This window comes from Eublepharis macularius, chromosome 7 (genome assembly GCF_028583425.1).
Source record: "Eublepharis macularius isolate TG4126 chromosome 7, MPM_Emac_v1.0, whole genome shotgun sequence".
Lineage (NCBI taxonomy): Eukaryota > Metazoa > Chordata > Lepidosauria > Squamata > Eublepharidae > Eublepharis > Eublepharis macularius.
Genome location: NC_072796.1, coordinates 111,964,123 through 111,991,121, shown reverse-complemented (window position 1 = coordinate 111,991,121; position 26,999 = coordinate 111,964,123). Strand labels below are relative to the sequence as shown.

The window sequence follows — 26,999 nt, the reverse complement described above, 5'->3', positions numbered from 1 at the left end:
TCTTTCTGGGAACTGAAGTCCCTCTCCCCCACCCCTTTTCCATCTGTTCCTTCCCCTCTCTGTTAGAATGGCTGCCTGAAGAGACAGAGAAAGCCTATGGCAACAGCAGCTTTTGCAAATCGTCTTGCTCAGGGAGGGGGAATGCTCTGGAGAAAGCTGGGAGAGTTGCAGCTGCCCACCCCCAAAGATCGTTGAGAGCAGGCTTGTGACTGGAGGAACTATTTGCAAAAGATGCTGTTGCCGCAGGCTTTCTCTGACTTTTCAGGCAGTGATTCTAACAGTTCTAACAGAGAGGAGAAGGACACTAGGACTTCACCGACATGTCAGCTTTCTTCAGAGCATCCCCCACCCCCCAGCAAGACGATTTGCAAAAGCTGCTGTTGCCATAAGCTTTCTCTGTCTCTTCAGGCAGCCATTCTAACAGAGAGGGGAAGGAACAGAAGGAAAAGGGGTGGGGGAGAGGGACTTCAGTTTCCAGAAAGACTTGCGAAAATGATCAAGTGCCCTTCACGTGTAAAATGTCAATTGTAGCGAGGCTCTATGTGACAGTGTGGTAAAGGATCTCTCAACTGATCAAGCGTATGGGTATCGAATTACACAGGTCATAAGCACAGGAGAACTTCCCCTAGCCCTTCTTGAAATTGGACAGCCATTCAAGGTGGCTGACAACAGCAAACAGGGTTTGCCACATATGGGTTTCAAAACACGGCCTTTCGGGCAAAACTCTCAGCATCTTAAGACATCATTGGCGTATTTCCCTGCTGGTTCAAGATCAAAGTAAAACACTCTTGGGTGGAAGGCCCATGCCACACCTGGTTTCAGCTGTGGCTACTTAGGCTGCAAAAGAAGGCTGTAGTGGATGTTGTTTTGCCAACCATCCAATGCTCAGCATGCTATGCATTCAGCGAAATGATAATCCAGACACTCTTGTGCTCCAATGACAGTGAGGAGAGCAGGTGCGCAAAAGGTTGTTGACTTGAGGAGTGGAGATGATGACACGCTGAGAGATCTTTCTGTACATCTCAGGGAGACATCTTCCATTAATCCCACTGCTTCTTCCCCGTTGGGGACGATAGACTGGCCTGATGGGTATATGAACCTCCTTTGAAATGCAAACTGACGACAGTGGAAGTAAAGAAGTTCATCAATGAGCCCATGCAAGCTCCACAGTGGTCCTGTCATGGTCAGTCTATAGAGAGGTGTGTGAAACAAATCACAGAGGCAGCAGGCAGGGTGTATATACATGAGAAACGTGAGGCCTATATTAGAGTCCAAGAAGCAAATCAGCAGCTGATGTCCAGGAACAAATCAAAGCAAGACTTGATGAAACTGGTTGTTTGAATATTTTTTACCTGATGTCATTACTTTCTCATGTTGTTTTATGATTGCAAGGATATGTTTTATGTGTAATAGGATAGGTTTTATGGTTAGTAATTGGATGGGACGCCTCCAATGAAGACCAGAGTTGCAAAGCCAGGTAATGGCAAACCACCTCCGTTAGTCTCTTGCCTTGAAAACCCCACCAGGGGTTGCCATAAGTCAGCTATGACTTGAGGGCATGATTTCATTTCATTTTTCTGAGAGCAGTGCATGTGCATTTTAATCAAATGTAGATTTACCAAACCAAATGTTGTCCAATCAAAAAAATAATTGCAAATTTGAATTCTTGACATCAAAAACATATTTTAAAATCCCCTCATTAAGACATTTGTGAAAATTAATTTTCAACCCCCAAAATGACACACCCTATTGTGGCAGCATAATAAACCTTAAAGTTCAGTAAACCTAGGCCTCCTCTCTCCTTTACCTCTTGTAAAATTTTGTTTAACTCTTGGTTTTTCCCTTGCCATATAAATGTTGAAATATCCTTTTGCCACTGTTTAAATGGTAGTACATCTGAAGTTAACACAGATATTGTCTGGAAGATGTTACCAGAACTGCTCTATTTGAATGGGGAATTAGCTTTAGCAGTCTGTAACTAAAAATTAGCGCGGATCTAACCTATGTTTACGGAGGTCCCGATTCCAGACACTCTAGTGACAAAGAGGCAGACTACAAATAGGTTCAAACACGTGTATTTACTAATAGTGTGGCGCAAGCCTGAACTTGCACATACATACAAGAAAACATACAAGACCTAGGAAATACAGAGTAGGAAATATAGAGACTTTCGCATTAGCAGGTTCCCAACGTTGGTGGGGAATACTCACAATCCTGAAGCGAAGCAGAGACACAACAGCGAGGTGGCCCAATGCCAGCACTGGGACCACAAACGGACAGCAAGGGGTTCTGGATAGGGGGGCACGCGCACCATGCGGTCTGGGAGACCGGCTTAAATACCCCAAAACGTACCCTGGGGCTGGTGCTGTACTTGGTGGTTCTCACAGTTTAAAACAAAGGTTCTAATGGGTTACTGAATGGCTTGGATGGGCCACTTTGGTAATCTGATTGTGATAAGTGACACCTCAGGAAGAGGGGACAAAAGAGGGAGGGGGAAATCCGAGTGGGCTGAAAGGATGTTCCAGCGGACAGGGCTTGTCCTGATGTCATCAGCTCTGGAATGCGGAGGTTTCTTTGAGATGCATTCTCTAAGTGCCTGGGATGGTCGGCACTTAGTTCCTTCTCCGGGGCGGCTCCTAAGATATGCAGAGCGGGGCGAGGTGCTCTCGCTGCGGACGTGGTGTGCCCGCTTCGCCGAAATGGCTTCCCAAAGCAGTCTTCTTCCCTGGGTCTTCTGGCTGCCTAAGAACATGGATGCCGGCTGGGCATGGCTGGGGCTGGATAGCAGGCTGCCCGGTAGCGGGGGCAAGCTCAGGGACCGACCCGCGGGAGTCTCCAGGCGGGAACTGACCAGGGAGCGCCTAGCCAGGCTCGCTGGAGGTTTCCCCGGCAGGCGCCCGGCTGCTAGCAGCGGCTTGGGCCCATATGAGGCAGGCTTCCATGGAGGCAGGGGGAACAGCACGTAAAACACAGTCCAAAGCAGGGAACAGGCACGGTCCGTGGCAGATGGCAGTGCAGGCACGGGGCACACTTGTAATAAAGTCCAAACACACACTGGGAAGTCCAGATACAGGTCAGGGCAGGGTTGCCCAGGAAAAGAGTCCTTTGTGTAGTTATCCAAACATGGAGTCGGGGAACTACACAGTCTATTGCAGCAGCAAGGTAATTAACACGCAGGCAGGAAACTGACACGTGTACCAGAACACACACGTGCAGGGCAGTCTTTAGTGCAACAGTAAAACAGCAACGCAGGAAACTTTAACACAGTTCATGGCAGGCCTTAAAGCAGGAGAGGGGGCCTACTTGGCAACAAAGAAGAATAACATCCTAGGTAAAACATTCATCTTGATAACTGATATTCTCCCCAACAAGGGCAATTGTATTGTGTCGCATTTTAACATGCCATTTTTAATTTCTTTCCATGTCTTAACATAATTATTTTGAAATAGCATCCCCATTAATGTGATACCTAAATATTTTACCTTTTTCTCAACTTTAAAACCTGTTATTTTCATCAATTCTTCCTTTTTTATTATCCTTGTTTTTGTTAACATTTTTGTTTTCTGTTCATTTATTTTGAAACCTGCCCTCTAATGGGTCTTCCAGAATTACAACTAAATCATCTGCAAAGACTCTTAATTTGTAAGACTCTTTTTTAATTTTTACGCCTCCAATCCTTTCTTCCTCTCTAATGTCTCTATTCAAAACCTCCAACACCCAAATGAAAAGGAGAGGTGACAACGGACATCCTTGACGTGTTCCTATTTGAACGTCCCATGATTGCGTTAATTCTCTATTAACAATAATTTTAGCATTCTGTGAAGTGTAGATTGGTTTCACCTATTTTATAACATTCTCCCTCAAATTCATCTTTTCTAAAACTTCAAACAGGATTTTTTTTATTTTTTATTTTTCAGTGTTTGAACCAAAGAAAAACAAATAACATCCCTCAGTCAAAATGTGAGACATTCAAATGCTAGGAAGTGCAAGAAGAAAAGTGCCAGAAGTTAACTGTTATTGGTACTTCGCGTGAACCACAAAAGAGTGGGTGAGGTGAGAGGTAGTTGCTTTCGATTGTCTACTGGTCAATCAGTCTTAAGATCAGTCCTATACCCTAACGTAATAAATACTGTTTAATCCTAGAAGATCGCATCTACATTTTAATAGCAATATTTGGGCTTTCAGTTGAGGCCATGAGCAAAAGAGCAGACTTTGATGGGCTACATATTCACTCTGTGCTAAGATATGGATAAACTAGAACAGATTTGCAATCCTCACCACAGTGCCTGTTTTTGATGTGGGAAAATTTATCAAGTCTGCCAGCTCAAATGAGATTCCCGCGTTGCCTACAGGATCTGGGTTTCTCTACACACAGAATGCGGAGGAGAAGATCAGCTCCTCTTTCTTTTCTAAGGATCTCATAGGGTGCATTCTGTACATGCAGCTTGCCCATCAATACTGCAAAAGGATCAGAGCAAATATCTTTTTCAAGATATATGCTGCTATTATGAAAAGAAAACCACTTTTTCCAGAATTCCTAAAGAGGAAAGTAGTAGAAAAAAGACTATTAAAAATGCTGATTACAAGGTCCTAATTAATAATATCTGGAGCTCCAAGGGGAAAAAACAAGTTAATGCAAGGTTATCAGTTAATTAAAACTCTTTAAAAGGCATTAAGCAAGGTCATGAGCTCTTGTTTTGCCTCCATAAGGGAGGAAACATGCCTACAACACATTCCCAAGTGAGATTTTTTTTAAGCAACAACTATTCTCAGCACATAAGATTTCTCTTACATTATAAACCAACTTCTATCTCTTACAAAAAGGTTCATCTGGAAAAGAGGCCGTTTACACTGTTTATAAAATACTGTCACATAAAATTTGTAAAAAAACATATTTCACTAAAAATAGCTTGCGTAAGTAAGGGATTAGAGTAGTTTCTGCTGCTATAATTGTTCCTTTGTAGTTTTTTCCATGATGTTTTTTGAAAGTGCCTTTTGACTGTGTTTATTAAAGTCAGCACATCAAAAAGGATCAAAGCCCCTGCTAGTGAGAACTAAAAAAAAAACACCCAAGCGTGTTGTGTTGTCTCATGGGGGAATTATGCAGATTCAAGTAAACAAGTGCAAATTGTTGAGGTTTTAATGAAAATTTTCTACAATTATTGAATCTGAAGTCATTTGGTACTATAACATCTGTACAGCAGATGGCCATTCTGTATAAAAGGCAAGCAATGCTACTTTGTCTGTTTTAACAGTACATCTGAGATGACTACTTTTTGTCATTGTATGCCGTTTTGCTTCAGCAAATAATTCGTTAAACACAGCTGCTGCAGATGGTCACCATAGTTATGTGATTGTAAAATTCCGAAGCACACAGTGAAGTATTTGCGTATTAGTTTCATTTGCCAACATCAACTCAGTTTGGCTTGAAAGGTATATCCATAAAATTTTGAAAATAAAAAGAGACCGATTCAGATATTTGAAAAAAAAAACACATTTGTTACACAGCTACTGCAATTTTATGTTTAAACTATACTTACCTGTGGCGGTTCAGTGAAGAAAAATGAATTCAATCTCCTTTATAAAGATGTATATATTTTAATTAACGTTTTAACAAAATTATGTTTTACTATAACCTGCTCGTATTTTTCTTCAATTGACAAAATCATGTGTGAAAATAAGAAATTAATGCAGTTGTACTACATTTTACCTATACTTTAGAAATAAAGCACAAATACTTCCTTAATTATTTTACTCAGGTTTAAAAAACTTTGTGTGCCTAGAATTTTTTTGGTACTAGGTACTAGGAAGAATGTGAAACAGGTTTGTCTCTCTTACTTTGCAGTCTGCTTAGGAAAGTTTTTCCTGTTTGACAGATAACTCCCACTTTGATAAACTATGATGCTGCTATCACTTTATTAAGAATGTTTACCAAAGTAAAAAACAACAACAACAACTACAGAGATTTGCCTGCTATGGTCTTTGAAATTCACAATCTTGTTTTCCTTCTTAGGACTATTTAGAGGTAGAACTGTAGCTGAGTGAAGTAGAATGAGACTATAATCTAATTGTCTCCAAAGCACTAATCCTGTATTTGGATTATTTAGACTAGGTCTTACATAATGAAAACAAAACCATTTCCTTTATATAGAAAACTAGGATATAAATTGGAAAACTAGGCCTTCTCTTTGACAGCTAGCTTTCTGTGAGGTTTTTTTTTAATTATTGAGGAGTACTTAGCTATGTGAACCCTACCTAGAGTTGCCAACCTCCAGGAGGAGCATGGGGCTCTCTCAGATTTACTACTGATCTCCAGACTACAGAGATCTGTCTCCCTGGAAAAAACAGTTGCTTTGGAGGGTGAAATATATGGAATTATACCCTCCGAATCCTGCCCTCCCTAGGCTCTACCCACAAACCTCCAGGAAATTCCCAACTCAGCCCTACCTGCTGTCTGAAGTTGTATTTAGACGTAGGTTTACACTCTGTATGCATAGGTTTACACTGTGAAGCAGGTTTATGCTCTAGGGTTGTCATCTCTGGGTTGGGAAATTCCTGGAGATTAGGAGGTGGAGCCTGGGGTGGGCAGGGCTTGGGGAGGAATGTCAGCAAGTATAATACCATAGAGTCCTCTCTTCAAAAGCTGTCATTTTCCTGAGGGGAACTGATTTTTGTAGTCTCGCAATGAGTTGTAATTTCAGATCTCCCAACCTCAGCTGGAGGTGGCAACCTCACAAGGTACAATTAGACAATAGGGTAGATGATACATGACTGAATCCCTCCTCTAATTTTAATGTTAACTGCAGTTAGAGGGGATAGAAATTTGGATTGGGATAAACTTCCTACGTCTAGCCCTCTTCCCCCTTTTCCTCCAATAAAAAATGCTATCCCAATCTGCTTTTTGCCCTGTGGGGCAAAACATACAGGTCCTGATCATGGACCTCCAACTATCTTATATCCTAATAACCAAGTGGCCCTGATCTGAGAGTCTCTCTACATGAGACTTCTTACATGGGATGCTCAAGTGTAGGGAGATGTAATTAGGGGTGTGTACTTCTTGTTTCTGATTCAGGAAAAATGCCCAAAGTGAATCCAATCTGTAAAGATTCAGGATCTCAAAGCAATTTGGGTCACTTCAGCAAGCTTTGGGGCCCTTCCCGGGCTTCAACTGGCCCATGGGGGGGATTCTCCCCCCTCAGGACAGCTTAAGCTCCAACCACCCCACTTACCCCACCAAGTTCCTACCACTCCACCAAGTTTCACTCCACTTACCTAGGCCTTCCTGTTGGATGCTGCTGTGGTGGAGGCACCGGCATGGCAGTGGAGGTGGTGGCTGTGCAGGTGGCAGCGCGGTGGTGGAAGTGGCTGATCAGGCCTTCCCTGCTTCCCTGCTGGCCGCTGCAGCAGCAGAGGTGGCAGCTCCAGGCCTTTCTGTCTCCCCATTGGCTGCAGCGCCAGTGGTGGCTCCAGGCCTTTCTGCCTATCCATTGGCTGCAGCACCAGTGAAGGCAGCAGCTCCGGACCTATCCTCCCCATTGGCTGCTATGCTGGGAGAGACGGTGGCTCCGGGCCTTTCTGCCTCCCAGCTGGCTGCCGTGGCAGCAGAGGCAGCAGCAGCGCACCCTCCCACCTCCCAGCTGGTTGTCCTGCCACCCAGCTGGTCGTCCCGGCTGCCTCCCGGACTGGTAAGTGGGGGGTGGGGGGGCTAAGTTGGGGTGGGGGTGGTGGGCTTGAGCAAAGCTTCCCTCCTCGTTTCGGTATGTTCTAAACCTTTACAGAGCATATCGAAGTGATTTAAATACCTGAATCTGAAATGGCTTGCCACTTCATGTTTTGGGTAATACCGGAGCATTTTCCCACTTTGGGTAAACCCGAAATGGGAAACCCAAATTGTTTTCAGGTGCACACCCCTAGATGTAATGTTAGTCAGGAAGTGTAGTTTAAAAAGACAGAGCCAAAGGCCCTGTCAATTTCACCTAGGGTAGTTTAAACAGAGCGCCCGTGCCTCCCTGAAGGCTCTGTCAATTTCATCTCCCCTTCGGGGACGCAAAGATGAAATTAACAAACCCTCTGAGGAACGATCTGCACGGCTCTGTCATTTTAAACTACCCTCCTGTAGAGAGGTGAAATTGACAGCGCCTTCAGCTCTTTCTTTTTAAACTATGCTTCTCGGCTAACATTGCTTCTCCCTACACTTGAGCATCCCCATGTAAGATGTCTCATGTAGAGAAACTCTGAGGATACTTAAATTGGGAGTCTGGAGCCATGAACAGACAAGACAGCTCTTTTTACACACCTCAAAAATGCCACAGGTTTGCAGTAAAATCTGAAATCTAAAAAAAAAAAAATACATTGGTTTTTTTTTTTAAAAAGCCAAAATGATAAAAGGAGTGCCTGCAGTTTTAACCAAATGCCATCAGTGGCTGCTGCTATGCAACCATGACTGGTCGGCCAGTATTCCAGGCTTGGTTTCTTGCACCTTACCCCATCCATGTTGCTGAAATACATGAATTAAACCAGGAACAGTATGTGGCATCTACTGCTGAGCCTTCAAACTGTTGTTTTCAGTCTCATACATCAGAGGAAAGACACTGGGATTTGAGATATAGGAACATGTTGTAATATATCAGAGAAGGGATACTGTAAGAGTAGCTAAGAGGAAATGATGGAAAAGAATAAAACATTCAGGAAGACAAAATAGGCTTATAACTATGTGAATAGAGTTAGAAATGTCTTGTATTCATTTCTATTGCTGGTCTTTCCGTGCTACGACTGAAGTACAACTTAAAAAGCGTGGGAATGCCTTTGCTGTAATTGTACATACAGCAGTTTATTTATGGATAAAAATGATTTTGGCTCCAGCATTTCCATGGTCTTTCATGTTCTATGAACCTTAAAATTTTCATTTTTAACTTTTAAAACAATAAAAAAGCACTAAGATTTATTGGCCCAAGTAGGAATATTTCTGATGAAAAAGTAATAAATCACCTAGGTTGGCTTGGAACTTATACTTCTCAGCTACAAATCGCTATCTTTATCTCTTAAGCTACTTATGCCAGCTCACTAAAACCAGTGGGGAAAAATGCACAGTTTAAATGACTTTTACTGAGAGACTTCCTAATTCAGAAATACACATACAAATGCAGACCTCAGAAGTTGAACAGAAGATTATTTCTAATGGATATTTTTCAGTTAAGCTTTAGGTTTGAAGCGGTAAGAAATAGTTGCCATACACTAAGACATTTATTTTCTCTTTTTTTGTATGCTTCTGATGATTAATTTAGGGGAGAAATTAGAACTTGATCATCTTAACTTATGGACCAAATTCTTCCAACCAAAGTTGAACTCGAAGTTTCCATCCTAAATCTATAGATGGTTCATTTATCACGCAAACTTTGTGCTATGTTTTTATGTGGTAAATCCTATGAGGTTACCTCAGCCTAAATTATGCTGTTCAAACATGCCTCTATAAACCCAATTACAGAATCTATATGTATATTATAAAAGTAACTCAGATTGTGGGATGACACTGACAACCACACATTACTCACAACAGCTTGGAGAATGAAGGAATTGTGAACAGACCACAGAAACACACACTCCTCCGCCCTTTCCTTATTGCTTGAAACTTGCTCCCATCTTTCAGTATTAACTTTGTTGATCACTGAATGAAACTCTGATGTCCTCTTAAATTTACACTTAGAGAAGGAAGCTTCATTTTAAGCTTTCACATGTAATGCCAAAATTGGGTAGAGGGGAGTAAAGGCAGTATGCACAACAAAGGAAATCCTGGGAGGACAGTGCAAGATATCTTAAATTCAATTCTAACTTTTAAAGCTTGAATACCTTGTTCAGCTAAACTTATCTAGTGAAAAAGTTTTATAAAATTATTGTGTACTTCTGTGAACACATAGGATGCAACAAAGGGGTTTTTTAGACTACTGATGTAGATGTTGTTGATACAAATGTAATGCAGAAGCATATTTTATGAAATAGAATTCACTGTTTGGCACTTCTACATGTGTTATAGAACCAATACTTCTCTCAGCTGGGTAGCTTGCCAGTTAATCAATATAAGCATTTACATGCTTATAATAAATATAAACTTATAGTAAATATAAGCATTTACATGCTTATATCGATTACAATACAAACATTTTATAATCTCTATTTCAAGCACAGAAATTGAAGACATTTTTCTTCATTTCGCTATCCCAAACGAGTCACAACTGTGTTTTGATATGCAAGTTCAAACATAAGCATGACACTGAAGTCCCTCTTTCAGTCCTCAGTTACACACAACACAGATTATAATGCATGTGAATGTCTGAATAAAACTGGAGATCTCTGGCTTGATTACAGTTAAGTACTGGCAATGTGGGTATTTGGTGACTTCCAGTCAGGTAATAGATGTGACTAATTGTGCATTGGCTAGATATAGTTGGTAGGTAATTTTCTTCCTTCATCCCAATACGTTAACCATTAAAAAATATATCACATGGCTGACATATTGTTAGGGTCAGCCTTAGCCCACTTGCTGCCAGAGGCAAAGACATTATTTTCTTGTTTCTTTTCCCTTTGCCAGAGGCAAAAAGGCTGAGTATGCCCCCTCCCAGCAGATCACATGATCAACCTTCATCTAAGATGAGGGGGAACCACATGCCAAGTAGTACCGCGCCGGGCATGCAACGTCTTGCTAATGCACTACATGAGACACGATACCATTCCTCTTTCACCAGCTACTCTAAGAGGCTTGCACACGTGGTTGTATTAAGTCTTATCTTCTCCCCTTTTCGTCTACAAGATGAACTGAAAATCTAAAACTCTATGTCCACCCTCTGGTTCTGCTATTATTTTCATCTTAATACCACTGCCATAAAAAGGACATAAAATTCCTTACCTTTACTCTTAGAGTTAGCTTTCACATTCAAATGTCCACTGAGACTTGCTAAAGATGCTAGTAAGCAGGGTTTACTAGGATTTGGGTGAGTTTCCACAGAGACCACCATCTGAGTGGTGTGGACAGAAATCTTCTGACAACAGGAAATGTCCCTCCACAGATTTTCTTGAGTTGAAATCTTCTGCCCTCCATCACCATGATCTTCTGAGTAAGAAATCCTGCTTTTGTAACACGGGGATGTCAAGGTGTCATCCTTCTTTGGAAGACTATCAGCAGCTAAAGCATTTTCTTCTTGGGTCTCATAATCACTTTTGCTTCTGATCTTCTTCATAAATTGTTTTATTTGATCTAGCTTGACAAAGCTGAAATTTGCTTTCAAGGGCTTTGATATATCCACATTTATGTCAGCTGTGTGAAAGATATAAATAAAAAAGAAAGAAAAATATATCCTCCAGATAATCGTTTTATTCATTGTTAGATGAAATTATAGTTCAATTGCATACTGTTTCTCACTATTTTAGTGAAGCACAAAAAAGTCTCACAATTTCATACATTTAAAAATGAAGCACTGTGATGCTAATAACATAACTCATTTTTAATGACTAAAAACAATTATCACTTTAACTTTTGCAGATATGGTATTCCAACCATAGCTAGGAGATCAGGAATGTATAGCAAGCTCCCTCACTCCACTCTCTACAGTTATTCTCCCATTTATGGTGAAATCTTATTGTTGTTCAGTGTCAGGGAATTCCAACTAAGTGTGCATGGAAAGGAATACAGTCCTTATCTGGCTATTAATGGTCTGGATCCAATGGATTTTATCCTGATGAAAGAAATGTTCTTCCAACAAAGATTCCTCAAAGAAGAAGATCCAGAGGATCATGCATCTGATGAAGAGAGCTGTGGTTCTTGAAAGTTTATGCTACAATAAAGTTGGTTAGTCTTAAAGGTGCTACGGGACTCTTTACTATTTTACTGAAGGAAGAAGGGAGCCATTAAATATATCTCTATGTCTGTGTCTTCCAGGGATTGATACACTAATTGGCTACATACCCAGCTTGGTTATTTTAAGGATTGTCTTGATGGTTCAAGATGGATGCCTAATATTACAAACATAGATTTCTACCTTTCTTTTCCTTTTCTCGCCTATATTACTGGAATGATCTGATGGGGGGCATTATAAATATGGAGGTTTTCTTTAAAATTTGGGAAGAGAAGCTGATTACAGAAACCTCCACATCACCCATCCCATGTTATTAGAAATATATGCATTTGTCTATTAGTTTTCAGTTCTAGTAACAATAACAACAATGCTCGCTGCTTATCCAACCTCTCTAGTATTCCACCTGCTGACAATGGGGCTGCTCCCACCCACCCCCTGCTATACTAATCCTATGCAATACAAGATCTGTTAGGAACAAGGTTGCACACATTGCTGGGATATTGCAGGAAGAGAACATCGATGTGGCTTGCCTAACAAAGACATCGCTGCAGGAAAATGACACGGTGTGTCTGTCCCAACTAACTCCCCCTGGCTACGTGGTCCTACACCAATCTTGCTATAGTAGCTGAGAAGGAGGGGTTGCTATTATTCTCCATGAGTCCTTCAACTTCCGTAGATCTCCAGTACAAGCTATAGTTGGTATTGATTGCTTGTACCTGTCTCTGGGAATAAAAGACAGATTGGGTATCCTTCTTGTGTGTAGACCTCCTAGTTCCCCCATAAGCATCCTTTCTGAGTTGGCAGAGTTGCTAGCAGACATGGTGTTGGAGACACCTGGACTTATTGTTCTGGGGCACTTCAACATCTATGCTGAGTGTTCAAAGTCAGGTCCAGATCAGGAATTTATAGCTTCCCTAGCAACCCTGGGCCTCTCGCAAATTGTGACAGGCCCTAAATATGAAAGAGGCCACACCTTAGACTTAATATTTTGCACTGAGTCTTTAAGAGGAAACCTTGTTTCAGCATTGGAGGTTTGGCCTGAACCATGGTCAGACCATCATCTGCTGAAGGCAAAAGTGAATTTAGCCCCAACTCCCCACAAAATTGGGGGTCCAGTTTTGCCCATTTTGATTTGCCCATTTTGATTTGCCCACAAAGGCTCATGGATTCATCTAGATTCCAAAATGCCTTGGGGGATTTTAGAATCCCAGAAGCATGCCCCATGGTAGCTGCTGTAGGAGTGTGGAACGCAAAGCTCCCTTAAGCTATTGCCTGCATTGCTCCTTGTCGACCGCTCCAGCCCTTGGGACGGATGCCGGCCCCGGGGTTTACCATGGAGCTCGCTGACTTAAAAAGGGTTGCAAGATGTCTAGAAAGGTGCTGGAGAAAAACCCGCACGAAAGCAGATAGAACATGCTACAGAACCCGCTGGAGGACCTATGAAGCGGAAATGAAACTGGCAAAGAAATGTTATTTTTCGGCAACTATTGCATTGGCTAGTTCACGAACATCCCAATTGTTTAAGATATCCAGATGCCTCCTAACCCCTAGATCTGAACCTTTACAGTCACAAGAACTGACAATTAGCTGCGAAGCCTTTGCTAAGTGTTTTGCTGATAAAATAGCACAAATACGCTCTGATATAGATGCTAGCTGCAATGCGAGCAAGATAGAAGAAATGATAAATGCACCATCCAGCTTACATTTGGATTGCTTTGGACCAATCACAATGACAGATCTTAACAGGATCTTGATGTCTATGAAAACCACTACTTGTGCACTTGATCCTTGCCCATCCTGGCTGTTAAAATCAAGTAAGGACCATATAAGTGAAGCACTAAGGTCTATTGTAAATCAATCACTAACTCAGGGCTGCTTTCCCCAGCAGCTCAAACAGGCGGTTATCCATCCGCTACTTAAAAAAATCATCCCTAGACAAAAATGATGTGGCCAATTATTTCCCAGTCTCTAATCTGCCCTTTCTGGGCAAAGTGATTGAGAGAACAGTAGCTGACCAACTCCAGACCTTTTTAGATAACTCTAGCGCTCTGGACCCTATCCAGTCAGGTTTCAGACCAGGGCATGGGACAGAAACAGCACTAGTAGCATTAGTGGATGATCTCCATCTGAATATAGACAAAGGCCATGCCTCCTTATTGCTTCTATTGGATCTATCTGCAGCCTTTGACACAGTAGGCCATGCCATCCTGTTGAGGCATTTAGAAACAGAAGTGAGCTTCAAAGGATGTGCTCTGGGCTGGTTTAAATTGTTTCTCTTGGAGTGGACTCAAAGGGTGGCCGTTGGAGATCTGCCTTGAGTCTTAGTGAGAAAGGCAGACTATAAATGACATAAATAAAATAAATAAAATAGAAGCCGAACAAGTTAGACAAATAGATAATTCCTTGTTTTCTACAATAAAACTTTCCACCACAAAAATGTCATCATGCTTTATAAACAAGTTCTTGGCTATTTATATGCACAAAAAATGTTTTAACAATCACATAATGATAGAAGGATTATTTTTACACATGAGAAAAATTAGGTAAATAAGGTAATAAATTTGTTCGATATTTTTAAAGAAAACATATAAAGCAGAAATAACATTGTGCAACTTTGCTTTTAGGGTGCAACATTACTCCTATGGAAGTCAAAAGCAAAATTTTAACTGATTTTAATAGAGCAGGATGGAAGCTTTACACTATCTCAACCTTTTATTCAGTGTCATTTGCTTTGAGAAAAAAAAACAGCAGGCGGCTTGCTGAATAGAGGATTTGCAGACAACAATGCCCCAAGATGCATCATCATCATCATCATCATCATCATCATCATCATCATCATCATCATCATCATCATCATCTATCCATCCCAGTCATGATTACACATTTATGTACTGCAGTGATTAATATTCTCTGCAAAGTGGCAACCAGCTTACTGACCCTGATTACATTATGTGGAAGTACCACCATCATTTTCTGTGGAACTTAATTCAATATTATGGACACAATCCTAAAACACCATGGTATGGAGTGGGGAGGCATATTTAACGTTACTATTGTAGTCCCTGCCCACAAAGGAGGTTTTCAGTTTGGAACAGGAGGAAGCCACTGCTTTTACCAAAAGGAAGGAAGGAAAGGAAAAAAGAAAAGAGAAACTGCAGGAATATGTATGCAATTTTTGTTCTGCATTTTTATGTGGCCTTTGCACTAGAATGCAAGTCTATAGTAATATATTTTAACAAAATCTCTCACAATCAGTTTTTCTTTTTAGTGTTAATTATTTTGATTGCTTTGTTGTACTTTATTTTTTTCAGTCTTTTCTTTCTGCTACCAAAAGATTCATGAATGTAAATTATGTTTGTTTATTTAATGTTTTAAATCCACTTCTTCAACAGCTAGAAACAGCTAACAGGTTAAAATCACAATATCTACAATAATGATCTACATGAGACTGTACTACACGTTTCTTTTTTTAAAAAATCAGCAAAATAACACCCTTCCTTTTTCAAACATACTCTGAAAAATGATAAAAGCAACCTGAAGAAGGGGGATGCATTCAACAATATCTCATACAGAATCAACTTTTATTCTGGCTTTAAATCAGAATATACGAGACAGATTTGATCAGTAAGAATCTAGCCACAGTGTCAAAGCAAGCAAGAGAAGTAACCTTCTTGAAAGAGCTGGAGTCAGGGCCTAAAACTACCATTCTTAAAAAGCTCAGTTGGACAGGATTCAGCTGATGCACTCACAGTGGAGAAGAAAGCCACCTGCATCACTGTCACTACCACCTTACAGGACTGCAAATGGGCTGTAGGGTCTGCGCTAATTCTTCATGATGCTCCAGGTTACTGTCCTGTATGATTCAAATCTGCCAAATCCTCAGCATGGCAGTGAGGGCACTGGAGTAAGGGGTGAGTAAGGGGCGAGGTTATTGGAGAATAACCCCTGTCTATCATCCCAGATCAAGACACTATTAGGACTCCTGAAATCCCCCAGAATACTCAAGAAATCATCAGTATACACAGGTTTCCTAGGGTAGCCCATTCTAATCAATCTACCACCCTTGCAAAGCAGGTAACCATGACACAAACGAGTGGCTTTTAATTACTACTCACAATTTCTCAACACATATTAGAGCATAAAATAGTCAAAGAGATCACACAAATATCCTGTCGTTTATTGTATGCTCCAACTACACCAGATAATAATCCAATAGCGAAAAGTCAGAGAGTCATATGGCAATCAGGAAATCAAAAAAGGATTTTGTATCCCAGAGGCAATTCTGTAATTTTTAAAAAATATACCTCCTGTGGGAAACCAAAAATCAAATAGTAGTTTCCAGAAAAAAACTTTCCAATGATTTAGCTCCATTTTAAAAGTTCCAATTTCATTTGACTCATCAGTTATCAAATTACTTACATTTATGTTATATTTTGAAATCTGTTACAAATATCCATAGATTCAATATGTCTAGTTTTAAGAAAATCATAACATCAATAAAGAAAATTGTATTCTTCACTCTTGAGAATTTTGTCTCAAATGTCTTATTCTGCCTTTTTAATATAATGAAATAATATACATCAGATAACTCACTGCACTGTGAATATTCTTAGCCAAGAAATATTCGATTGTTGGATTCTTTGATTCTCTTAGTACAATTGAAGAAACTGTGAGAAAAATGTCAAACATGTTTATGGGGACAAATTCTTAGGGCAGTTATCCCTCTATCCTTTAATATTATTTTTTCAGATATTCAAACTGGGATCAAGCGTTCTATACACAATATGTGCATGATCCAAAGCCATACTAAACGTTTCCTTTTTGGTAGTTCTCCTCACCAAATCCTAACACTGTTCTGTTTGTTTTTAACTCTCCTGAGGGACTGCTGAAACAGTCTTTAAAAATCCAGTTTCCTGAATTCTCCCTGCTGGATTGAAAAAGTTGTTCACTTTTATCCAACAACTTAAAAATATCAAGTTTTTGTTGTTATCTCCTAAACATATTTCTTTGGAAGTGCTTGCTTACAATGAAATGCCCTTAAGGTCTTAATAGTTCAGCCAAGGTTGTCTGATAAGTTCGTTCCTTAAAAACACTGAAAAACTGTGCAATGGGAAAGCTTGTGCTTTATTTTCTCCTTATCTTTGAGATGTAAAGGTTGAAGGAGAAATTGCTTGACCACTTTTCCTTTTGATTCCTTATACGTCTCATAGATAACACTGGGATAACGATATGCCAGATCCTATACTTTCACCTCTGCTTCTGGCCATGAGTCTTCTCATCAAGCCCCTCATTTCTTATTTCATTGCTCAGTTTCATATACTCTCTTTGGCTGCTCTTGTTGACTTTAACAACAAACATTCTCTATTGTTTTATCTAAGGTCTTTTCCACATGGGCTTTTTCATCAGTTCCAGCCCCATACTTCATTGATTACTCTCCAGACTTCTGCATGCACAGTCAAAATACCCCAATTCAGTCTCCAAACTGCTTTCCAGCAGCACAGAGAAAGACTGCAACTGCCACAGAACCAATCTTCCCCAGCTTTTCTGCAGCTTGTAAGTTTCCTCAGAAATCAACTGAGGAAACTGATGAGTCCTCAAAGCCTGCAGCACAATTGTGGCATTTTTCTAGTGCAGAAATAAAAAACAGACATCACTTCAGTTCAACTCCCTCAAAGTGTAGAATTAAAGAACCAAAGCAGTATGGAGCCAGAACCGATGAATAAAGTGGATCCAATTCTCAGGGGTTTAACACGTAGAAGAAGAAGCCCAAGTCTTGAGAACTCATATTTTCTATCAATTATTAGCCCCTTAAATCCCATTCAGTCCCATTCTTCTTTCCTACTGCGTTTTTAATTACATTTCTGGACATAAGAGCCCTGTGGCACAGAGTGGTAAGCTAAAGCCCAAGCCCTGCTCACGACCTGCGTTCGATCCTGGTGAAAGCTGGGTTCAGGTAGCCAGCTCAAGGTTGACTCAGCCTTCCGTCCTTCCGAAGGCAGTAAAATGAGTACCCAGTTTCCTGGTGGTAAAGTGTAGATGACTGGGGAAGGCAATGGCAAACCACCCCGTAACAAAAAATCTGCCAAGAAAGCGTTGTGATGTGATGTCCCCCCATGGGTCAGTAATTTGGTGCTTGCACAGGGAACTACCTTTACCTTTTACCTACACCTCTGGACATGAGTTGTATGTCATTTTTCAAAAATAGTACCCAGCTTTTGTGTTTAATTATATTATAAAAAATGAATCTTAAACCATCACAAATGGAGCAAGTCTGTAGAAGAGACTTCTCCCCCACATCCCCTGCCCCCAGTGCTGTTCGCTGCACTCCCAACAGTTTTCCAAGGCTAGGGGAACAATGTGAGATGCAATGGAAGGACGGCTATAGACAGAAAGGAGGATCGGGAAAAATCATGTGGGGGCGATTTCTGCCAATACCTCCACACAAGTGGGGACTGGGCTTGGCATGACACCAGCATAGACTTTCCCTCCTGCAACATCTCCATCACTATGTGGGCACATGGAAGGTTACATCGTTCTGATGATGACAGAGGCAAAATCGATTCCTGTGAATCCAGATGCAGAGGCCTCCATTGCTGTCAGCTCCTGCCTGGGAATGGGAAAGAAAGTGAGCTGATAAAACTTTTGCTCTGAACTGTGGCATCTTGGCCCAGGAAGGGGAGGCTGTTTGGGCCTGAAGCCGCTTGATGCAAATTTGGTAGCCTTGCCTTGGTTCTGGGGAATGGACAAGCTTCTATGTCACTTTCCTTTCCCTGATTCTAGTGCCAATTGGGACAAATGGAAGAGAAAGGGGAAAGAACAAAAATAAAATTAAGATAATTTTAAAAACCCACAGGAAAGGTGGAAAAACTCTGTAAAATGCACCTGGTCTGGGAAACAAAGTCTTACTTTTCATCAGGTCTGACGCTGACTCTGTCTTCCACCAGGAGAAGGTGCTTTCCTTGATGAAGAAGACTGCCCTCTCTGGCAACTGAACTGCAGGGATGCTGAGAGCCACTATGGACCCCTGACAAAAATTCAATCTGGCACCCCCATATGAAGAAGAAGAATGTACTGTCAATTCACGGCCAACTCACAGTGACCACAACTATGGGGTGTTCAAGGCACCAGATGAGCAGAAGTGGTTTGACCACGACTTATTATATGTAGCAACCCCCATGTCTGAAACAAATATCATAACAAAAAAAATCACTTGGCTTTCTGTTACTGAGAACGGAATAATAATTGCAATATGTTATGGCGTAATCCCCCACCCCAAACAATAACAAACTAGGAGCAAGCAGAATCTGGAAGACTCTCCAGCCAAGAGCCTAGCCAGAACACTCAAGCACACCATCAATTCAATATAGGTGTGTGTTTGTTTATTGTTTATAGTCAACGACCATTAAGAACAACAGTTACAACAGTCCTAAATTCTAGTATATAAAATATGAGATATAAAATACATCATAGCATTTAAAATACATATTTAAAAGCATTAATATCATTAATACCCTACATTAAATATAGGTGAGATTCATCTGGGAATAAGCCCCATTGAATAAACTGAGGCATTAGTCTCTCGAAAAGTACTATATTAAAAAAAATACCTTTAAAAACTAACCCCAAACAAAAAAGAAAAACAGCAACATGAAGATTTTTAAGGAGGGAAGGAAAATTGGGAAGATGTGAAAAGATGTTTTTTATTCTGCAGGGAGAGGTGGCAGTTGAGCTGCGTCTCCATATGCTGTTGACTTCATGCACCTGCCCTAGAAAGAGCGTTTAGTCCCCAGATGCTGGAATCCAACTTGCTCCAACTCCAGCTCCCTTCTCCTCCTCACCCCTCCTGCTACTGCTACATAAAGAGAAAACAAGAACGCAGGGGCAGATTGGGCAATTGAAATTACCCCAGAACTAGTTTCTAGAATGGCCCAATCCGTGCTCCTGGTCAGGTTGAAGGTACAGTTCAAAGGTTACACAACTGAAGAGATCTTTTGGGAGCAATTCTAAGCAAGTCTCCTTGGAAGTAAGTCTCATTTTATACAATGGGACTTACTTCTGTTTTGCTTTCATATGTGTTTTTTTAAAAATTAATATATAATGTGTACTGTCTGTTGTCATAACTATTGCATAGCTGGTTCCACATTTGTTATATATGTCATGTCAATTTGCTTATGTTTTGTCTCAGCATTGTGTTCAGCTCTGTCTCAGATTTCTGCTTGTTTTCCAATTTCTGCAATCCTTACCCTCTTGTTTTTATTGAATGTCCCATCCGTTGATCGTATTGACTGATACTGTGAAATCTTTCTTGAGTCTCAGTGAGAAAGGCAGACTATAAATAATGTTAATAAAAATAAAATGAATAACAACCAAATAAGAGGCTTGCTGGATTATACCACAGGTGTCTCTAGTACAATGGTGTGTTTCCCATGCTGGCCAACCAGATGCTTCTAGGAATCCCACCAGCAAAGAATAAAGGCACCGACACCCCCACGAAATTGGCATGCTTGAGTATCCTGCCTCCAAACACGAATGTTCTATTTGGCCATCACAGCTAATGGCCTCTTATGGACCTGTCCGCCTCCGTGAATCCGCTTACTTGCCTTTTAAAGTCTTCTAAACCAGTGGATGTCACCTCTAATAGTAGTTTATTCAATTATGCAGCATGTGATACAGTACTTCCTTTTAGCTGTCTTGTGCCTCAAATTAACTATGGTTGAACTCTGACAGTGAGGCAGAAAAAAATACTCTTCCCATCATTCAGTAGTTTATAAGCCTCTATTTCCATGGTTTATCTATCTATATAAGCCTTTATAATTGAGTAAAAGAGGCATGGGGAGCTTTCCACAACTCTTTTCAGCCAAACCTTTCCTGCCTAAAATACTCTCTTCTATTTATTAAAGAGTCTCAAAATTCCCGTTCTCTTGTAACAGCCCCTGAGGATTTCCTAAATCAACTACCCAATTTGCACAGCCTGTACCTCTTAGTATTTCTCTATATAGCAATGTGCCTAATTTTTTAATTTTGCGTTTATGTACACACACGTTAACAGTACAGGATATATTTCTTATATCTGATGAAGTGGGCTCCAGTTGAAGAATAATCCCTATTGTATCTTACTTACATTTACAAAAGGCCAAGCATCATATCTCCCACCAATACAACCACCACCACCACCACCACCACCACCACCACCACCACCACCTATTGCTTAGACAATGCTTAATATGCAACTAAAATCACTTTGGATTAGTTGGAGTAGGAGCAGTTAGGCCTTCACCATTCCACATTTACAACCATTAAAACAGATCACAATGCATGTAAAAGATGTGTGTGTGGAGGATCACCCTTCTGCTAATTTGACAAGATTCTTGGAATCTTGGACACACACTCTTTCTGAACATAATATGAACAAAGGTTTTCTGTTCCACAATTAAATCTGTTTTAACTCCCCAGATAGGATAGGGATAATGGGAAAGACAAACACAGGGAGAATTTAGGCTTGCCATTCCCTGCCATAGGTGAACCTCCGCCTCCACCTGCCATTCCCCAGTCCCACTCACCTGGCTAGTGAAGGGAAGACACAGGGGAGAAGAAGAGCATGTGTGCACTTCCCAATCGTTCCAGCAATGGAGGAGCCACAAGCTGTGCTGATGCCAAGCTCAGCAGAAATTACCCATTTGAAGGTGAGCTCAGCTTCAGCATGTGTCATGGCTCCTCTATCGTGTTCATTTTCCAGAGTGATGGGGGAGACGTGGGGCATGCTGAAGCCAAATTCAGCTTCAGTGTGCCCAGCAGCTCCTCTGTCACACTGGAAAAAAGACATCATTTTCTGACATGACAGGGGAGCATGGGAGCGCACAGTGCACATGCTTTGCATGCACCAGGAATGTAAGTACCCCACTGCCCCACCAGCCGCTTGCACTCCCACTTAGGCCTCACCCCTGGGGCCCATGGCACCCCTAGGAGAATTAAAAGGGGAGAGAGGAATTAAGGTATACCAGGTTTGTTGATGGACCCATGCTTGTCTCAGCCTCATTGCAGCCATGGAGAGATTTTAAAAAAAAATAATGCTGCCATAAAAAGCGGGAGGGGGGGGGACAAAGACAGCTCCAGGGAGCCAGTCTCTGAGTGGACACTGTGCCCCCAGTGGCTGCAGAACTGCACTATTTTTAATGCATTTGCTGGATGCATGATTCTTCCAGCTTTTGGGCTCCTCAAGAGCTGATCAAGACCCAGGAATTTTGATCCCCTAATCCCCCTCTCTTGGCGGCTTCGCAGAACACCAGGGAAGACAAAAAGGCAGGGCACCTTACAACTACACAGTGTGAGTCAATATGATCAGTGGCTTGAATATATAGTAATAATAAAATAGGGTATGGTCACCGGAATTTGAATATACCCAGAATCTGATATACATCTGAAACAATGCTGATAAAAAGAATAAGCAATTAGCAAAGTATAAGCAAATAAACATGATATGATGCAGAAGCTTCTCAGTAGGGACATAGCAGCAGAGTCAACAGCCACTATACTTTAACCAAAATCTCTCTCTGAACCTGTTAAAATAATACCTCATATTGAGAAAGTGAGGGAACTTTCCAGGAGAATATTTTGCAGACTGGGGGAAACTGAAACAATATTTAGAAAAAAAATGGGATGTGAAAGGAGGACTGTGGCAGTTTGAGAATTATTAATTTGTGATTTTATAAAGGGGAGAGAGAAGTAACTTTACCATTAATGGGGAAATTTAGTCATTAATTAATCTAAGCTAATACTATTATTAAGAAGATTGTATTAAAAATAGATAGGTTAAACAGGAATAGAATGGATATATTAGAGAATCTGAGATACAGAATAATTTGAATATGCTTAGAATAAGGGATACAATATATATAAGATTTAGAAGAATATAGTTAAAAATAATTTAAACGATAAAATGGGTTAAGGGTTGGAAAGCTGTTGGAAGTCAATAAGGAGGGGGGGAAAGGGGGGTTGTTATAATTTAGGTAATATGGGGAATTTATGTAAATTTATGTACTCACCAATAATTTTTTTTTTTTTAAAAAGAGAAAGTGAGAGAACTCATTTATTGACTTGTCTAATATGATCCGGAATTTTTGATGAAAGGAGAATGCAATCAGTATCTTTATTCCAAATCTTTGGAATATGTAATCAATCCTAAAACATAAAAACTTATTGGTTGAGGGGAATAACAGCAGAAAACAAAATCAGAAAAGAGTTCAAACGAATAGATCCTTTCAACTGGAATAATTCCCTACAATTGTGCAGGCATTAGATGAAGCCATACCTGTCTTAAACACTTTATCTCTTTGCAACCTACTATAGATACCTGGTACATTTCTCTTCCTTCTATTAAGAAACACAGTTATACAGCTATGTCACTAGTTCAAAAACCTATTTGTAAAAAAAACAATGAAAAAATAACCCTACCAGAGCGTTCAAGTGTTTCTGCAAATGACCTTAAGTTAATTAGAAAAGTCTGCACCCTGGTCAGTTCCCCTTCTCACATGTCAGCTCTCATTAAATCAAAAAATTCTCATTTCAAAGTTAACCAACACCATGGTTAAAAAACTGTTAAACTGGGATCAAATGGGCACATTCCTAGGTTTATATATGATGTCATGCTAAGCAGCCCACAGCTGAACTCGCAAAAAGTATGAATGATTTTCCAATATAATAAGTATCTGATCTAATGCTAATTCTCTTTCTATAGGCTAACTGTGCTGGGAACAGGTGGCCCTGCTTTCAATTATGGAGGGCTAACATGCCAGTGTGAGGCCTGGATTAGTTCACCTTCTCACAGGGAATTTGCCTCGGTTGGGAATGGATTTATTATGGCTTCACACATGGAATGGAGCTCATGTCAACTGAGGGCAGTGACACATCATATGATTCAAATTAACCTGCTGTGGACTGTTCCACAGGGCTGAGATTGTGTATTAAAATGACGACATTTTAAAACAGCTTGAAAGAAACCAGGATCGTCGAAGTGCAATGGTTCCAATTTGTTCCAACTAATCTATCACCTGCTGGAGATATTATTGTAGTGGGTTTCTGGTAGCTGCTATTTTCCAGGTTTCTCCAAACCACTGACCTTGCTAATGGGTACAATTGTTGCCTTTGGATATAAAGCGATACTCCTCCCCCCCCACACACAAAGTGCTTTTTATGTATGACTGGATGTGTGTTATTTGTCATAAAAGCAGAGAAAGTGAAAAAAGTAGACAAACAAAAATTTTGTAGCTCTGTTTGCTGAATGATAAAACAGAGTTCATCACATCTCTGAATCTAATTGTGTAAGAAGTTCTACAGAAAATCATTCCAAATGGCAAAAATTCAACAACTTAATAATTTCATTCACAAAGCTCTTTTTAAAATATGACAAAGAATGAGGATTGTGGCACAGAAAGCATGCATTCTTCTTAGACGTGTAACTAGGAATTATTATTATGTCTATCATACTTTATGAATCACTGGCAGTTTTTGTAATAAATTATGACAAAGACTTTGATAAGTATTGAAAAATACTCTAAAAACTCTTACATTTGATATTTTAATCTTTGAAAAGTTATGCACTAGAATTAATACCAAAATAATAAAATAACAAGATCATCTTTAGGATGGCCAGCAGCACTTAAAAATCCTATATGTGATCAAATACATATTATTATTAGCTTTAATATGGAAAAAATGATGGTGAGTCTTCAACTAACCAGAATTTTAAAACCTGTCAATTAACACAATTCAAACAAAAATAGGTCCTGTGGAGTGGATGGATTTCTGCTGATTGTAGTTGATATAACTTTAGTTTCAGGTGGGTAGGTGCATTTAAGTCCAGTAGCACCATAGAGGCCAACAAGATTTCCAGGGTATAAGCTTTCAAGAGTTAAACTCCCTGACAAAGGGAGCTTGACTCTCAAAAGTGTATACACCAGAAAACCTGTTGGTTTTTAAGGTGCTACTGGACTTGAATCATACATGTATGTTTAGTATGAAATGACTTCCTAACCAAAGGAAGAAACTTCCTCAGATTTACTGGCGACTTCACTCTCCCTCTTCCTACATGCACACATACAGAAACAGGCCTACTTCCCTTGCTTGATTCCACATTGTTGGGGGAAAGCATACTCACTATGTAAGCAGGTCTTTCTTTAACACCAGCCTTGAGGAAGGATGTCAATCAGATGGAAAAAGCCACATAAATGGCCCCTCCCATGTAGTTAGAATATTCACATGTACATTCCAGTGTCATGGGCTCGTGCTATGGGGAAGAAACTACCTTATACAGTTGGTATCTGAAGGGAGCTTTGGCTCTCGAAAGCTCATACCATGAAAATATTGTTGTTCTCTATGGTGCCACTGGACTCAAATCCTGCTACCATTATGTATGAATGTATGTGTTGAGAAGGGACTTCAGGGAGCTTCATGGATGTGTTTACCTACCCATTACCAACAGATAATATGAATTTAAGAAGGAAAATACTGAAAAGCTCTTACTGACACTAGCATAAAACTTAATGTGTTTTGCAGGATTGTATCACTTCAGGCTGCAGGTGATAGATGGTTGCATATTTGAATTACATTGAAGCAATACGCAAGTTTAGCTTATCAAAACTGAAATCTGAAACTAATTTCTCCTTAACATTTCACATATAAATGGAAAAATGTTTAAACACACAGCATAGCTGACATTTATTTACTCAGGATATTTTGAAGAAATTGGAATAGTTCTATTTTGCTAGCTTTTGCAGAGTTTAAATAAATGTCCTGTAAAACAAATTTAGTTCTGTTGCCTCTATAGTCATCAGTAATGAACACACATGCTTTGGAATATTTACTGTTGCAATATAATCTGTAATGATTGTTTAATGTGAGCCATCAGCCCACATATTTATAGCATAACACATTATAATCATGAGCATTTGTTATCACCATATTTATTTATTCTCTTTTTGGTTTATATTTCTAATGGCTCCTGCCATCTAAGTGCTCTGCATTAATTTTGGTGGAGCCATTTGAAACGGCAACATTCAAGTGGCTTTGTTCAGATAGCTCAAATAAAGCACAGAAGGTTGCATTCTTGTTTACTGTGAGTTGTTACTGATACCACATCATCTGAAACTACCCTAAGTGTCCAGCTAAAGAAGTGCATGTGCAGTCTCTCCCAATATGAATCCATCTGCCAGCATAGGTCCTCTTCTAGTCAAGCTCTCTTTAAGAGCTACTCATTTGACCAGTCAGTCACCTAGGCTCACTATTTTACAGTACCAACATCAGCCCTCTAGAACAGTCTGCTGGAAGAAGCTCAGTTCTACAGCCAAGATAAGGGCTGTCGTCACACGGGCATCTCTTCCGTTAAATTTACAGCATATAGCGTCCTACCTGTTATCGGCACAGTAACGTTTCTTTGGGTCACCTAATGGCTCTTCGCGCCACCAGCTGTCCACACCGAAGCACTCTGTTCTGTTCTCTCTAACCGCGCAGAAGCAGCTCCTCCCCCCCCCTTTTTTTATTCTGGCGTTTAATTCTGCTATAACGGAATAACAGCATATAAACATTCCGTTAGAGCAAAACATTACGACCCTTTTGTTTTTCCAACTTTGAAATTATATAAATAGCCCTTTGCCCACAGAAAACTCCCTGTCTGACATGATCCCCATCGCTGAAGACTCTGCCATGGCGATTGAGTCATTTTTACTTCAGCAGAAAGTTTGCATTGTGTTATGTCGTTATGGCGTTATAAGGACATAATAAAATTTTAAAAAGGGGAGTCGCAGGAAGAAATGGATTCTGGGATTGAAGGGAGGGCATAGGACGTTGTGAGGCGAAATACATCGATGTGAGGCATTCACACTGAGGCACAAAATAGCGCGATTATCAAGCACAAAGCAGAAGAGAGAAAATCACTACAGTGCGACCCCCGAGCATGCTACAATAAAATTGGTTAGTCTTAAAGGTGCTACTGGACTCTTTTTGATTTTGCTACCACAGACTAACACGGCTAACTCCTCTGCATCTATGTTGGAATAAGGTGGGTGTTTGCCGGGAAATAGCGCCATTTTAGCGCTAAATAAAAGCCCATGTGACGATGGCCAAGATGTTTTAGATGGGTTTTTGCGGGCTGTATTATGC

At 40.4% G+C, this 26,999-nt stretch overlaps 1 protein-coding gene across 1 annotated transcript in view; it reads right to left on the bottom strand.

Moving 5' to 3' along the window:
- The window catches only part of VPS13B (vacuolar protein sorting 13 homolog B), a 553,219-nt gene that overhangs the window by 123,981 nt on the left and 402,239 nt on the right, over positions 1–26,999 (bottom strand). Inside the window, exon 36 of the mRNA XM_054984385.1 lies at positions 10,901–11,308. Coding sequence (XP_054840360.1) covers positions 10,901–11,308 — 408 coding nt within the window. The remainder of the gene's footprint in view (positions 1–10,900; positions 11,309–26,999) is intronic.